Raw genomic sequence first — 15,541 nt, 5'->3', positions numbered from 1 at the left:
AGCCCAAGTTTCCTCTAAACAAATCAGAGCTAGCTTGTAGAACTCCAGTGGACCTCGCCTGTTTGTCCAGAGTAAAGTATTTCTACACAATGCTGCTTGACTCGCCATTGGCTGGTGAGGCTTTGATCTTCAACATGGCCGTCATATTCGAGTCCCGACCCGATGACCTTTACCCCACGTCTTCTCTTTCTTTCAGATCTTACTTTCCTGTCTGACCGCTCTCAAATAAAGGCCTCTAAAGCCAATAAGACCTTAAAAAAAAACACCTGAAAATTGAAAGGTGGGTTGTTAAATTTGTATTTCGTCATGCAACATTTCTCTTAGACCTACATGTATTAAAATACAATCGAAACTAAATTAGACATTTTATTATATAAAACCAAACGAGTGGAAATCCCCAAACATTCCTGAGTGTGTGCCAAACCCAGGCCTGTAAAAGTGGTGCAGAAGCTCCGCCCAGTCAGATGGAGCAGTAAGACGGTGTTCATCCAGATTAGGCACCATCATGTTTGATCCAATGACATCAGCGCAGCGTTCTGAGTTTAGACAGAAAGTGAAACTTTGTGGCAGAGTTTGATTCTTTATTGTTTTTGCTATCTTCATGAAATCTAGATATGTGCAACACAAGGGTTTAGCATTCGTTTAGTACGTCTTTTTTAAAGTTTTTAAAAAGGGATCACTCTCTTTCTCAATTCCATTTTTTTTCTTACCTTAAGCTCTTCATACGTTATCTTGTACCATACTGGCTCTGTTTTCTGATTTTAATTTTTTTATTTGTAAATGAGGCGTTAAACAACAAAGGGGTATAATTCTAGTTGATCATGAGGCCTATAGTGTAAAGTTCTGTCCTACAGCACCAATGATGCTAAAAATCAAAGTATCATCAGCGCTGCATGTCCTCCAGATCAAAACAAGAGTAACTCACAGCTTGTCAGGGACACCGACAGATTTCCATCAGTGATTGGATAGAGATAGCACCAGCTCTTCCACATCTGGATAAAATGATCTACTCACTGTTTCACATGTGAACTATTTTTGGTTTTAGGAACTTACTTTCTATAGAAATGTTGGTTGCACTCCTAGATAACTTGGTGTCCTTATCACATCCTGTATACAAACCGTTTCTACTTTTTATTTAAGAGTTGTGATTTAGTTTTTCTATTCTATGCCGACTGCTTTCTTTTGGAAGAGTCAGAGTGGAAGAACTTCAGTACTGGTTCTGCTGGACCCCGGTGTAGCCTTTCACACTGCTGACCATGACACTAGAGAGCTGGAAGGACTCTGGTCCGGCTCTCAGTTGATTTGAATCTGAGTATAAAACAAAGTGTGAAGATTTGTAGCTACTAAGAGCAGATAGTTTAGGGCTTCGGTCTTCTTCTCTTTTAAGTGGGCTTTCTCTTCATGCCGTCCTCATTCCTTTGACTTTTCTATAACATATTTCTTATGATTAACAACCTTTTCATACATATGTGATGTTTTCATACTCCATGAAGACAATGTGGTCTACAGCTAATCAATTATTGTGCCTTCGTCTGTTATTATGTATTCATTCATTGCCTTTTTATTACTATTATGAAGAAGGGTATTACTTTGTTGAGTATAATGTGTACACAGAGGTTGAATCTTTATTTTAAAACTCTTTATCTTTGCTGGGGAGTTAATTGGAACTGGAAATACTGGCTTATTGGGAGGATGGGGTTTATGGAACCAGTTATCAGAGAAAATAAAGTTTTGGTAATATCCCCAAAAGAACACATTAAACTGACCGTTTCCCGTTTTGAAAACGAAGGAACTCAATTACAAATTTCACACTGTAAGAGAAAAACCCAAAAGGTTTTTTTTGTTTGTTCATTGTCTGGAGAATTCAGAACACGGAAACACCTAACCCGTTTACCAAAACTCTTCTCAGCCGACAATTAACGCAAACGTGTTTGGTCATATTTTACCTGGTAACACCAGGATATAAAATTTCTGATTGGTTAGGGTCACAAAGTGGGCGGGATTTGATGTGTATTCTTCCCGAGGCTGAAGCACTTTCTGTTTATTGATCAGAGGACGAAGGAAGAGTCGGTACTGTTCTAAACCTTCCGCCACCCGAAGAAGACGAAAGTGAAGTAAAAATGAAGCTACTGCTGTGTCTCGCAGCTCTTGTTGCTGTTTTCTGCGCAGTGAGCTGCAAAGTCTGTAAGTAGCAAAATCTTCTGTTTAATTCTGCCAGGATAGAATAAAACAGTGTGATATTCTTCATCACACTGAAGAATATCAGAAACATTTCCTATTTACAGGATGAACCTTCGGCTGCTGTCAACAGTTTCGTGTTCTGTTCATTAACAGCGTTTTAGGCGACACCATTGGTGTCTTTTTTTGTTGATTTGATCTTGATGAGGCCTTGATAGAGACGCATTTGTAATTGATATTATATATATATATATAATTAATATATATATACAGAATATGTCTTTCTTTTAGTTAATTCTTCCGAAAAGCTTAAATGTTGGCGGGAATTGAAGTCAAGGACAAATATGAAGCATAAAATAATTATAGAAAAAGCTAGAAAAAGTTTAGTTTCGATTTCCCCACGTTGCAGACTGTGGAATACCTCCCCCTACTGGCGACAGTGTGAAGTAATTTTCAAATTGTCTTTCTTTTCTACCGTTGCTTCTCTGCGCCAAATTATTGATCTTCTGTGAAAACGTCTTCTATGACAGTTCAATGTTTGAACTGTCATAGAAAAACTGGTTTGATGTTTAAGCGAAATAAAAGTAAAGGATGTTGTATTGTACTGGTTGTATTGAGAGATTATTTTATATGTTAGCAGCCTGACGAAGCTTTTTCATTACCTCAAAGTCTAAATTGATACACTGAGAAGGAATTATTTGCAGGAGAAATGTGAATAATTACCATAATCCTGTAAAATGACAACAATTTTTTTGTCCTGTTGCCTCCAGCTTCACCCAAGGTTCTGATCTACAGCCGTAACCCTGGAGAATTTGGAAAGCCAAACTCTCTGATCTGCCATGTGAGCAACTTCCACCCCCCTGACATCACCATCGACCTCCTGTGTGATGACACTCCACTGCCCAACCCCGTGCAGACCGACCTGGCCTTCAAACAGGACTGGCACTTCCACCTGACCAAGAGTGCCCCCTTCACTCCAGAATCTGGCAAACAATGCGTCTGCAAAGTCACTCATGCGGGAACAACCAAGAAATACAATTGGGGTGAGTTGGTCATTTAAAATCTTTCTGGAATAGATATTTTTTTGAATCAGAACCAAAGTCCAGGAGTTCCCCTCAGTCTGAATTTGGCTTAATCCGTTTTGCTTTCGATTTCCCTCTGTGCGACATGCCTGGTCATATGACTGCAGCCAACAGAAACCTGCTTGGAGAACAATGGTTTCATATAAACAATCATTTAAACCTAGGAAAATGTACCCACATATTGTTATATCTAATTCATTAAACCTCTATGATAAAAGTATAACCATTAGTGATGGGCTTATGGCTCTTCAGGATCAGTTCACTTCAAAGAGCTGTTTAAAGTATCCATTTTTGAAAATGTAAATTTTTCAAATAGCAATCCATCTTATCCATAATATAGTTTCATTTTAATTACTTCTGAAGGTAAAATTCACAAAAAAGTCTGTAATAAGTAAATAACCAAAGTATGTTCTTATAGAATATAGTATATATTTTCATAAAACATAAAATTTCAAAAATATACTTGTTAAATACCCGTGTACTCATAATGTTTTAGTGCTTTTTGTAATATTGAAACAAAATAAAAATAAAAAAATGTAACAGAAAGTAGAAGGAAAAAGTTGACTACAGATTCTGTGGCAGAAAACACAAATCCTCTTCTGGAGTATTAAATATAAGAATTAATGTGACTATACACATTAGCCAAAGAGCAGCAAGGAAGAATAAACCAGGAAGAAGGGAGCGTCCTCTTCCTCTGCTGCTGCATGAAGCCTGTCAGTGTAGCTGTCAGTGTAGCCGCCAGCTAGCGCAGAGCCGCCATGACACGACGAAAATAAACCAAAAACAAACCCAGACTGCGCCATGTGCTCATAAACCAGAGCTCTCCTTTGTTTTCTTTATTTGCTGATTAAATAAATATATTTTTTATTAAATATTATAAGAGCTGCTGCAGTCTTCACAGAGCATTGTTAGCAAGTTATGAAAAATAAACAAAGAACAGCTCTCAGTCAGACCTGCTGTTCTTAGTAAAAAACTATTAAAAGAGTCAGATTGTTCATGATGACGACACCTAATTGATATCTACAGAACCTGCAGAGCAACGTTTCCGGCTTTTATTTTTTTCAATATTTGTTGCTGTTGTGCTCAGTTTTGAAATAAATGAAAATGGTTCAGGTGTACACCATGTCAGAAAACCAAAAATGTTTTGCTGAAAAGTATTGTCCCCAGTAGAGCATTGTGGGAAATGTTTTTTTTTTTTTTCAAACATCAGCCTGGACTCTCAGAAAGTCGTCAGATGAGTAACAGTTGCTGTGTTGTGTTTTACAGAGCCCAACATGTAACTGCAGAATCCCAGGCAGGTAAGTTTCCTCATGTTCTTACTGTCAGAACTGATGAGCCACAGTAAAGTGATCAGATAGATAAAGTTTATTAATAGGTTATTATTACATTATCACCAACGTTTTTCTCACTGAAAAATTCAGTTTATTCATATTTGATATTTGTAAATTTGGTAAAATTCTGTTCCAACACGTTTTGGCTAACTTCAAGGTCAGATTACTTTTGATTGATTACTTTTCAAAACTTTTGAAATGTTTTTTTTTTTTAAATGTTGAAACTGAAAACAGCATAGATGTAAATCAGAAACAGTTTTTATCTTGACTGCACTTTGGATCATCTCTTATTAATGCTGTCATGTTTCTTTTCAGAATGTTCTCTGCTGCAGAATCTTGTGTTCACCATCCCATCAATCAGCAGCATCAGTTTTCTTCAGTTTGACTTTCATTGTCTATTGAACAATATTTGGGTAGAAGGTGGTGGGTCATTTTCAGTCTTGTTTTTGTTAATACAAACAGGCCTATAGCTTATACACCATGTCGTAATTTAAGTGTGCTGTTTTTAATTTCCTGCTTTTCATCCTGTAAATGATTGTATCATTGTTTGATATGTAAACTCTGTAAGTGAAACTTTATTTCATAATTGGCCAAGTTGTCTGAGAGGTTTTTCTATTTTTCTTATTGATTTATGGCTTAAGGTGATTGTCAACTGCCTGTACTAAATAAAAGCCTCTTAGTAATATTTATTTTCTGTCATTAATTAAGAAACATTACAATAGTTACAAAATCATAGCTTACTATAAAACAAAATACCCGTAAACTGTTGCTTTATTTCATCCCAAAGGTAAAATATGTCATAATTCAATGTTAGTCAAATATCTTCAAAGACTTTTGTTAGTGTGAATTTATTCATAAAGTATTGTAAAAGCAGCTGTTTAGTTTACCAACATGTTTACAAGTTTACAGTAATACCTACAATTGTGGATGCTGAAGAAGGGAGGATCTCCAGTAGCAGTAAGTCTTCCAATGAATGTGAAGTGTCCTCTGACTGAAGACTGCTGCTGTCTGACAGTCATGACATGCTAACATCAGACCTGGTCTTCCACAATAACGCAGCCAGGGTGACTCCATCAGTTGTTGGTGGCTCTGCTGATCCATCTCCTTTGCTTCTGCTGCTCTTCAGGTTTCTGTCTGGATGTTTGGTCAGAGAGCTGGGCAGAGAGAAGTTGAAGTTGGGGATCTGATCCTCTCCTATTGTAATCGATGGAAGAGTTTGAACTTCCTCCTCTCTGCTCCATGCAGATTCTGTTATAACTTCTCTGGGATGTGGGGTCAGAGTTCAGATGTCAGTTAAGCTTTTCAGAACTTAATTAGCAATAAAAATACCACACTGTGACAGCTGTGTCTCACTGTGTATGTAAATTTCTGGTTTCAGTTATACTTAAGTACTACAAACTCACTAAATAATGTTAAGGCATACGACTACCTGGGTTAACTGGATTGACTGTTTTAGCTTTGTCTTGACCCCACAGCCTGTAGTTTGTCTCTGACTGGCAGAGGGAGTCTCTATCATTGAGGCAGAGTTACAGCCTGAGTCGAACTGTAACTCATTCAGCATGTTTGACTCATAGATCAGAAAACTCCTCCATGATGCTTCTAGCCAGATGATTTGCCCTCAGTAACGGAGTTCATTTTTATCATTCATGATTCAGCAGTCCGGTGGAAAGGAAAGTTATGAAAAAGTTTCATATTTTAGTTGTATTTCATGAAATGAATGCATCTCAGGACATGGAATCATCTTTTAAGGTTTTATTGACTCTAGTGGCCTTTATCTGAGAGTTGTCAGATAGGAAAGTGGGTAAAGAGAGAGATTGGAGGGTCAAAGGTCATTAGGCCAGGACTCAAACCTGTGACGTTGGGGTTGAGAACTAGTCTTCCATGTGTTGTCCGTTAGCAGAACACATGGAAGCGCCCATACATGAAGTCATCTTAAAAGCTAGTTTATTTCATTAACCTCTTACACCCTAAGTGAGCCGAGGTCACATGGCAGCTGGACCCACCGGTGGGTCCGTCGGGTTCTAGAGGTTAACTCAATTCAAGAGGCGAAACACATTATACAGTCTAATATCTCTAGCATTTATTTTTTTGTTCAGTTTGAAGATTATGCCTTACAGCTGATGAAAAGCTTGTTGGAAAATTAGAATATTATCTAAATAGGAAAGCATTTTCTTGTAATGCAGAAGTGTTATGTCTTACTGACCCGATAGTTTCCTCTAACAGGCCATCAAACTCGTTTTCATTTTAGTCCAAATCAAGATCATGACTGTCCTCAAAGGGCCGGTTATGGCAGAACGTGTTAATAAAACTACTCGTTTGCAAATGGTTCAAATATTACAGAAGTCTCTGGATTTGAAATTTAAATAATTTTGAGCAAATTTTTTACATTGATGTAATAATATTTAAGCACATAACTCATGTTTGTAGTTCCTTCTCATGTGGCCCTTTAGTCCGTCCAAGCTTATTGCAGGTCACAGCGCCCATGTCTGCCGGGTTCTGAGCACCAAAAGGTTTTCATTCATGTTAAATAAAACTTTCTCATTGCAGTTTTTTCAGTGTGTGAGTCTCCAGGGTGAATTAAAAACTCATTTACGCTGCATGTGACATAGACTGATTGACAAATGAGTATCAGTACTGAACACTAGTTCAGTGCTCAAGAATAATGCAGCATGTCATGGAAGAAATCCAGTCAAAGTATCAAGTGGACACACCGACTATCAAGGTCAGTCAGGGTGATCAACTCTACAGAAGGAAACGTTTAGGCAAATCTGGAGCAAAAATCTGTGTCAGCACTCTGAGAGAAATACTGCAGAAATAGTCTTAGAGCAACTGCTGGCAATTGTTAGTCTGGGAAGGCTTTTAGCAATTTCCCCCAAATTTAAAGAATTAAATTAAAAATTGAAAGTTGCCAATCTTCCCAGGACTGTGTGGTTGGAAAATCTGATTTGTCAAGCTGTGCCTCTGTAGTTTGTTAAGGAAGGATCATAGTAGAGTGTTTACTACAGCACAGCTGGACGTCCCAGCAACTTCCTCCCACACTCAGAACAATAATTTACAGACTAAATAGAGATATGAAGGAGTCTTTATTACAAATTACTCCATAGTCAAATACAACCGGCTTTTTTTCTTTTTGAAGTTTTCTACAGAATACAAAACAAAATAACAAAAGCAAAATCTGAATCAAGTATAAATGAAATGAGTTGACCAAATGAACAGGAATCAGATTCATGCGGGAGGAGGTGAAGCAGGATGAAGGAGCTTTAGATCTTGCATAATCGATCTCCAAATGTCAGTTCTGCATCTTTCAAAACAAGTTTATGTTTTTAGAGTTTCCACTACGTCCACCAGATGGCACTCTCGTCCTGGCGCCTGATTCAGACCACTTCCATTCTGAAGGTGCTTGTTATGGGAGCGAGGCTTTGAGCTTCAGATCGGGCTCTCCTTATTGAGCTCATTACCAGCTGCTGACCTGCTGGTCGATGGAGCAGAGGAGGTGATGTGCTGTAATTGTGTGATTTGGTTGATTATTCCTGTAGCTGTTCAGAAATGCTTCGCTTCAGACTCGGTGTTTCCATCTGAGCTCAGAATAAAATTATTTTTAACTCGTTCTAAAAAAAACAAACAAAAAAAAAAACTACCATCTGATAGGAGAATGCACAACAGTAATTATTAAATGTTATTGTAAAAAGCTTATTGCATTGGTTGAAAGTACATGTACTTAGATTTTGAAATTTTGAAGTTTAAACTAGAATATAAAGTTCATTTTCAGGATTCTGGCTTGCAGTTAATGTGAACCCAATATTCAGTTGATCTGAAATTTAGAATATTACATCAGACAAATAGGCAAACTAAACTTGTTCTAAAGTGCTGGTGTGACAGTATTGATATCAGAAAGCAGGCTATGTGAAGCGAGCCGAGTCAGTTGCATTTATAGGCGTTTACTGTAAAAAGTAAATTATGTAAACCAAAGTACAGAAAGCTTTTACATCCAGCAATGACTGGAAATTGGTGGTTTTCCTTTCCCTTTTTTCAGTAAAACATTAAAATTCATGGGCAGGTGTTTCTGTGCTTCATGTACACCGTTAGAATACCAGATGAAAAATATATTTCATGTTCACTTAATATGACTCCTCAATTGCTTGTGTGAAATGACTGGATCAAGCAACACAACAGCATAATACTTCAGAATCCAGTACAGATGTGATGGAATGAAAGCATCTTAATCCAACCAGTTCTGGATTATAAAGTCTCTGAATTCTAACCTGAGGTGGAAAACCCAAACATCTGTCTATCAGAACACCATTATTTATCAGTCAAAGTGAAAACATGAAACTAAAATATCTACAAATTGTGTGACTTAGTGATAAAATTGCTAAAATTAACAGACTAATATATTGGTGAATAGGCAAATTCTCCACCGATAATTTTGATTTATATTCCACAAAAAAAATAACCAAATAGGTGAATCTGTGACTGGTGGTCCACTGCATCCATGTTGTGTTTGGGACTCAGTGGGAAAAGTGGACATGGAGCTTTCAATGCCCCATGTTGAGGCATGCTGCCTGTCAGAGCTGTGTGTGAGGGTGTGTGTGTGTGTGTGTTTCCACTGTGAAGAAACATGACCAGTGTTATAGTGCATTGATTGGATGGTAACTAGATCTGAACCAAATGACTTGAACATATTAAGGGGAAACATGTGTGATTGTCGCTACATGCTGGTCCAGGAGAAACTGATGCTGCAGGTCAGAGACAAACTTTTTAATCTACTTTCAATCATTAATTGAGTTTATAGGGTCAATTGGAATGAACTGAAATTATTTTTTATCACGTGCCTTGAGAAGTGAATTGGTGTTCTATAATTGAGTCCGTCTGTTCTGCATAACTCCATCCAAACACAACTGATGGAGTTCAGATTGAAACCCAGTTATTCCCCATGTGTCCATGCGTCCCTCTATGATGGACACGTCCCGATGGGAATCTGTGGGACAGCATCGTAAGGAACTCGGACAGAGACCGGGTGAAAATGTCCAGATATTCCAGCAGTAATGTTGGTGTTCCCCTCTGTCTTCCTCTCTGTTGTCTGTGGGATGAACTTCAGGACTTTAGCCTGTGCTGAGTTCTGTGGAGCTGCCGCGGTCTGTCCTTCCTCCTCCTGCTGCTCCTCTTCCTCCTCCTCTCCCTCCTCCTGCACCTCTTTATTGTGCAGCTAAATCCGTGGCGGATGTCCCTTTAACAGGCAGAGGCAGTCAGCAGCAGCAGAGAGGAAGCAGCTCTCTCCTCCTTCAAACTGACCAGCGCGTCTTTCTGGCTCCTTCCGGCCGGCGCGGACCAGAGCATCCAGTCAGCAGCTCTCCTCCACAAGCGGTACGTTTCTTCTGCATCTTCCTCGCCGTGTGTCAGGACAGCCATGTGAGCAGCTCCGTATCTCAGCCTGTGGAGATGTTGCGCTCCGTGTCCGTGTTTTATTCACGTGTCTTTGTGGGATTCTGCGCTGGTCTTGTACGCTTTTCATGTACAATATGTAAACGCATCTAAAGCTCGGATGTGTCAGATTTTGCTCCGAACACTGTCCAGTCCGGTCCTTCACGTGCCAAGCACAAAGACGACATAGTTGGTGGGACCAAATGGTTGGAAAGTTGAAATCTAGATGCTGTGGAGGCAGGGATCTGCTGCAAAGTGAGCAGGAAGGTGATCTTTGACTAGACCAGTTCTCAAGTTGTGTTTGAACTCTGCATGGGAAGCAATACTGAGAGGTAACTGAGAGGAACAGAATTAGATGAGACATGAGATTAAAAAAATAACTACAGTCTTTTAGAAAAAAATACAGGCGTGTGTATTAAACAGAGATCACTTTAAAATGTGCAGTTTCTCTGACATTACTTAGAGGTGTTTTAGTAAAATAGCAATTTCTGGTTAATTTGATGAAAAATTAATCATTAAATAATTTCAAATATTTATTTGGAATATGACTTCAAATAATGCGAAGAGAGCAGGCTGATATTCAGTCTTTAAAACACACCAGTCGTGTTTCAGAAATCAGTGTGTGGAGGAATAATCCAGATTTTCATCTTCTTCTCTCCTGATCGCTCAGCAGATCCATCCGTAATAGATGTAGAAAATGTTGGAAGTAATCTGATTATTTTTCCAGAACTGGACTTCAGTAATTTTTCCCACTTTGGATATTTGGTTCTTTTTAGTCTATTTATTTAATTTTATAAATATATTGTCACTTTCTCACTGTTCCATGTAGAGTTACTGATCTTGATTTATTTATTAATTTTAATTAAATGATCAACAACATACATTATTATTTAATTCAACTAATATACAAGCTAAGATTTGAAATGTTGAGAAACTCGTAACAAAAGAGAAGCAGCAGCTCTGATGAGCTGTTTACTGACAGTTTACTCAGAGGAAATATACAAACCGATAGGATGGAAACAGGACAGGATATGAAACATTATACAAATGATTTAAAACATTTACAAGTAGTGAAAAATAAAAGCATCAAATCAAACAGATGAAGGAAGAAAAGAGTACTGATCAGAACTGGACTTATATCCAAGACAATCAGACAAGATAGAAAACTTGTAATCTGGCCTTTTTGTACTCAGTCAGTGTAATAATCCCAATATAAAATTTACAAATCTAAAATTATTCTCGAAAACATTTGCAACTGATAAAGATACCCATTAGTTTCAGCTGTGAAATAACTTGATCTGTGAAAAAAATTATCACACTTATTTCTTTAGATGATAAAAATTAGGATTTTCAAGAAAAAAACCCAAAACAAACAAACCGCTGTTATGTTTGATCAGAATCCAACGCAATATAATACCTCTGACACAAACAGACATTTTGTGAATATTAGAGTATTAGTATTAGATGTGTAATTTAACAGTTCTGCAATATGTCACAATTTTAATTTTTAATTACTTTAATTTTTGAAGTCAGTGTCTATATGCTTTTAATTTATATATATATTTTTATATATACCTAAAAGTAAGTACATTTTTGGTTTCTTTCTTTACATTTTTGGTTTCTCTCTTGTTTGTTTTAAGTTTTGATATCGGAGCTTATCAAAGAAATGAACTAATTTGTCTGACAGCAGTGAGAACACAAAGGAAGCTGAAATAAGTGTGTGGATCAGAGTTCTGAATCAAACAGCAGCCGAGCGTAAAACAAAGAAAAGAAGATTAGTTCTTTCATTAATGAGGCGCTGCAGGACTCTGCCAGCACAAACACACATTCTTGTTTCCTTCTATTCAAGGAACTATTTAAATGAGAAAAATTAAAGAACACGCAGAACTAAAAAGTCAAGCGGTGAAAATAAATCATAACTGAACAGCATGATAGTAGATGGGACAAAGATCCACATGCATGTTGCCAAACCCGGCTGGCAATGCAGCCGCCGTCCTCTCGGCTGGAGAAGGAACACCGTAGCTTGATGATGTGCAAACAGGAGAAGACGGAAATCAGCTCTTATTATATGTTTCTATTAGAAGTACTGCCGCAAATGATGATGAAAAGAAAAGTGTAACAACGATACTGCCTTGTTTATTATCAGAGCAGCGCTGTCAGTCAACTATACCATCTTAGTTGCTGTTTTCTCAGGTCTTCTACAGCACAGTTCGGTTTCAAACCTATAGGCAGTTTTAGTTATTCTGCTGCATTTTTTCTGTTTCGGGGAAATTCTTCCATCATGAATCCAGCCTTGTTTTCATTACTTCCATAAAAACAGACTAAAAACACCTGCATCTAACTGATAACTCATTTAGAGTTTGATTCAAGGATGTATGTAAAGAGTGTGAGAGCAAACTGGTGTGTGTCACATAATCCTGCCATGGTACTAAAAATATTAGCTATTGTTTAGATTAATGTGGGAAGCCTCATTTTATCTGAGGTATTAAAAATGAAAATGAAAATGAGTGTCATCAGGTTTCTGCTGGAGGGAACCGCAGGTGTTTCATTCCACCTCAGCAGTCAGCTGGTTACATTAACTACACAAACTGTATCTCTCATGGCTTCTTTATGATGTCGAGTTCAAAACAACATTTCTTTAGCGGGGCAACGGTTGGCGCTCTTCTGATAACCAAACCATCGCTCTGGGTGTTTTTTGCTACCAGAAACAATTTCAAACAGAGCTCTTTTCTTTTATAACTCCATAACATCTGTTCTGAGTCTGAGGCTTTTTTCAGAATATGTTTCTAAATAGTCATAATTGGTGAAGTGATGCCGTTCATGTTGTCTTCCCAGCTCTTTTCTGACAGCGTCCCCTTGCACTGGCGGCTGCCATCGTCATTAATGTGCTTTTATTGTTGTCATTTTTACTATTGCTCCATATGGTGGTCTATTAGTTCAGAAGCATTGCTCCTTCTAACCGAGCAGCTTTAAGGACGGCAGAATCAACCTGACCAGGCATCCTTTCCTGCTGAAAGCAGCGCAGGTTTGCTCTCTCTCCTGTTCTAAGGAATGAAAACAGACCTTTCTGAAATGATGCAGAACCCAGTTTTGATTGGTTTAAGATGGAAAATCAGCTGGTCTTCTCTTTTTAAACAGGCAGATTTTATTCATTCAGGTAGAAAAATGTAACTTTTGTGAGGGAGATGCAATCACAGTGTGTTATCACTGTGGGAACCTGCGTCTACATAGGAAACAAAGACCAGCGACAAACACAGTGACACAGCTCTGCTATCAGGAAAGACTTGATGGTATGGATAATCTTATTAGTGATAAATGTTAATTTAAGAAAATATTTTTGAATGTGGTAAAATATGAGTGCCCACTATTTGGATTTCTGGGTCACATTCATCAGATAAATTAAGCTCTTCACAATTCTGATGTGTTAATCCATATTTAAGTCAGAATACAATTTAACTCATTTGTAATTTTTTTGTGAACTGCATTTCTGATAAATGTTCCTGTAATAAAGACAATTCCATTCATTCACTTAGTCTAGTGCCTTGCCCATGGTCCTATAGACATGACAGAAGGAATCTGGAATCAAACCTACAACCTTCCAACTGTAGGACAACCACTCCATGCACTGAACCACCAGGTGCACCTAACAACCAGTAAAGTATTATCTTCATTTAATGAAGTAAATGTGGTAAAACGTAACCACATTATATGTCAGTGTGGTTTGGAGTCATTCATCTGAAATTATTATGCTTCTTATTTCATCTTGTTTGGTAAAAAAAAAAAAAAAAAAAAAAGACATTTCCTTTAGTATCTGTATGTATTAAATCCACTCTGAAAGTTGCTCAGCCGTGCTGCTGATCTGATGACCTGTGTAAGCAGATCCTCATTCATTTTCCTTCACCAGAAACCACACCACCGCGCCTGGAGAAACTGAAACAGCATTTTAATGAAGCATCTCCAAATTAAAATCATTTTAATTCAGGCAAAGCCCCGTAAATTAAATGAAATAAACTTGTGATTCATTTGCTGTCAAAAATAATTAGAAACACGGTGCCGCGCAATTCGTTTCTGTTAAAAAGCGTAATTGCCTGAAAGCCGTACTGTTTTATTTAAAAGCTACATTTTTCAGAGCTGAGATGTGCAGCAGAAAGAAAAAAGATTCAGCTGAATGTGAATGGGTGATAAAAAAGAAGCAGGCTGTGGTGCAGCAGTGGTGCTGCCACCAGCTCCAACAAAACTTTTAACAGAAGGTTTTCTAAAACTCAACATGATGTCTGATGTCCTGAACAAGCTTAGAATGAGAAGTGCAGCAGGGCCGCTGCAGCCTCTGTAGAGGCTATAGGGTCTTGGGGCTCCGATGGCCACCCAGCTTCCTGCTGGTCACACTGTAGCTGTGCTTCCATTCTTAGAGCAACCTTTTAAAATGTTGTAAAAAAAATTTAATAAAAGTTAATTAGGTGTGTTTCCATGTACAAATGAATCAACCACACTACACAAAACGGGATTTCAACAGATATTGACGGTATATACATGGCTGTAAAAAAACAAGATGTAGAAAGTTGTAGACATTTTTCTGAGTTTTGTGCACAGACCCACCAATGGATGGGAAAGTTTGTTTTATCAGAACTTATTTGGCAAATGTGTTTCCATCCTGGCTTTCAGCACATGAACTCTTTTTTAGAAGAGCCAAAAAACAAAAGAAATGAGCATAAAAACTCTGTGAAATTGAGGAAGCTTTGTTTCTTAGTTTGCTGTTGAAATCCATTTTTTACAATGTGACACCTCAACATGCACACAATAAACACAGTTAGTAGCTCTAGCAGCAAATTCAACATTTTTACTGCTTGATCATTTGGAACAAACAATGCAGAAAAGTCCATAAAGCAGAATAAAAATGAAGTGGGGGTTTTCCTCTGACTTCTCTTTAGCCGACAGGTTTGTTTCAGCTGCGGCTCAGGAGGAAGAGGATTGGTCTGTCTGTGAGCATTTTCACCATCACGTAACGATCCCACAGTTTGAATGTGTGACCCTGGACAACCATGTTGGATATGTGAATCATTTTATTGCCAACATATACATGAGCTCCAAGTTCTTTCACAGAATTGACTGGTTGAGGCTTTTTCCTCATCAAACTGAAGAAGTTTTCAGCACATTTTAAACTCGGTGCTAAAAGTGTGTGAATGAGTGTGTTTCCAGGTGTTAAAGACATCTTTGTTTTCATGCACTTGCCCGTTTTGAAGCAGACAGCCACAGAATAAAACCCCGGCAGCTGAGAGCAGCATGTTGGAGCTCCAGCGCCAACCTGTCACGTCTGTGGAAGTAAAAAGAAATCTGGGAAAACTGATGACAGCTTTGGTTTCTCCTCCGGGTTATTTTCCATTTACAGTCTCTTACTAAAGTATTCACACTCCTAGAACTTTTTCACATATTGCCCCATTACAGCCACAAGCCTTTGGGAATTTTATTGGGATTTTATGTAACGCTACGCATCACTGTAAAGGACAAGAAAAAATATTTTCAAAAAGATTT

The 15,541-nt window shown here is 37.9% G+C and overlaps 2 protein-coding genes across 3 annotated transcripts in view; both read left to right on the top strand.

Moving 5' to 3' along the window:
* The first annotated feature begins 1,999 nt into the window (after positions 1–1,999).
* b2m (beta-2-microglobulin) lies at positions 2,000–5,276 on the top strand. Of its 2 annotated transcripts, none has more exons than XM_044107598.1 (4): positions 2,000–2,184; positions 2,949–3,221; positions 4,527–4,558; positions 4,907–5,276. In XM_044107598.1, the coding sequence occupies exons 1-3, from the start codon at positions 2,121–2,123 to the stop codon at positions 4,538–4,540; spliced, it is 351 nt and encodes a 116-aa protein (XP_043963533.1). In that variant the 5' UTR covers positions 2,000–2,120; the 3' UTR covers positions 4,541–4,558; positions 4,907–5,276. The 2 variants fall into 2 exon arrangements, with proteins under 2 accessions (XP_043963533.1, XP_043963534.1); XM_044107599.1 differs by having other exon boundaries at positions 2,028–2,184; positions 4,527–4,554.
* A 3,974-nt stretch (positions 5,277–9,250) lies between these two features.
* Positions 9,251–15,541, top strand: part of mpped1 (metallophosphoesterase domain containing 1) — a 61,240-nt gene continuing 54,949 nt past the window's right edge. The window contains exons 1-2 of the mRNA XM_044107597.1: positions 9,251–9,333; positions 9,690–9,955. The gene's annotated coding sequence lies outside the window, so the exon portion shown is untranslated. The remainder of the gene's footprint in view (positions 9,334–9,689; positions 9,956–15,541) is intronic.

Source organism: Gambusia affinis, linkage group LG23 (genome assembly GCF_019740435.1).
Source record: "Gambusia affinis linkage group LG23, SWU_Gaff_1.0, whole genome shotgun sequence".
Taxonomy (NCBI): Eukaryota; Metazoa; Chordata; class Actinopteri; order Cyprinodontiformes; family Poeciliidae; genus Gambusia; species Gambusia affinis.
The sequence above is the reverse complement of the archived record's forward strand: the minus strand, read 5'-3'. Positions and strand labels throughout refer to the sequence as shown.

Excerpts from the sequence above, each read along its gene's own strand:
- b2m (XM_044107598.1), top strand. The coding sequence starts at position 2,121 with ATGAAGCTACTGCTGTGTCTCGCAGCTCTTGTTGCTGTTTTCTGCGCA. Across the intron at positions 2,185-2,948 it reads CGCAGTGAGCTGCAAAGTCT|CTTCACCCAAGGTTCTGATC; the intron begins GTAAGTAGCAAA and ends TGTTGCCTCCAG.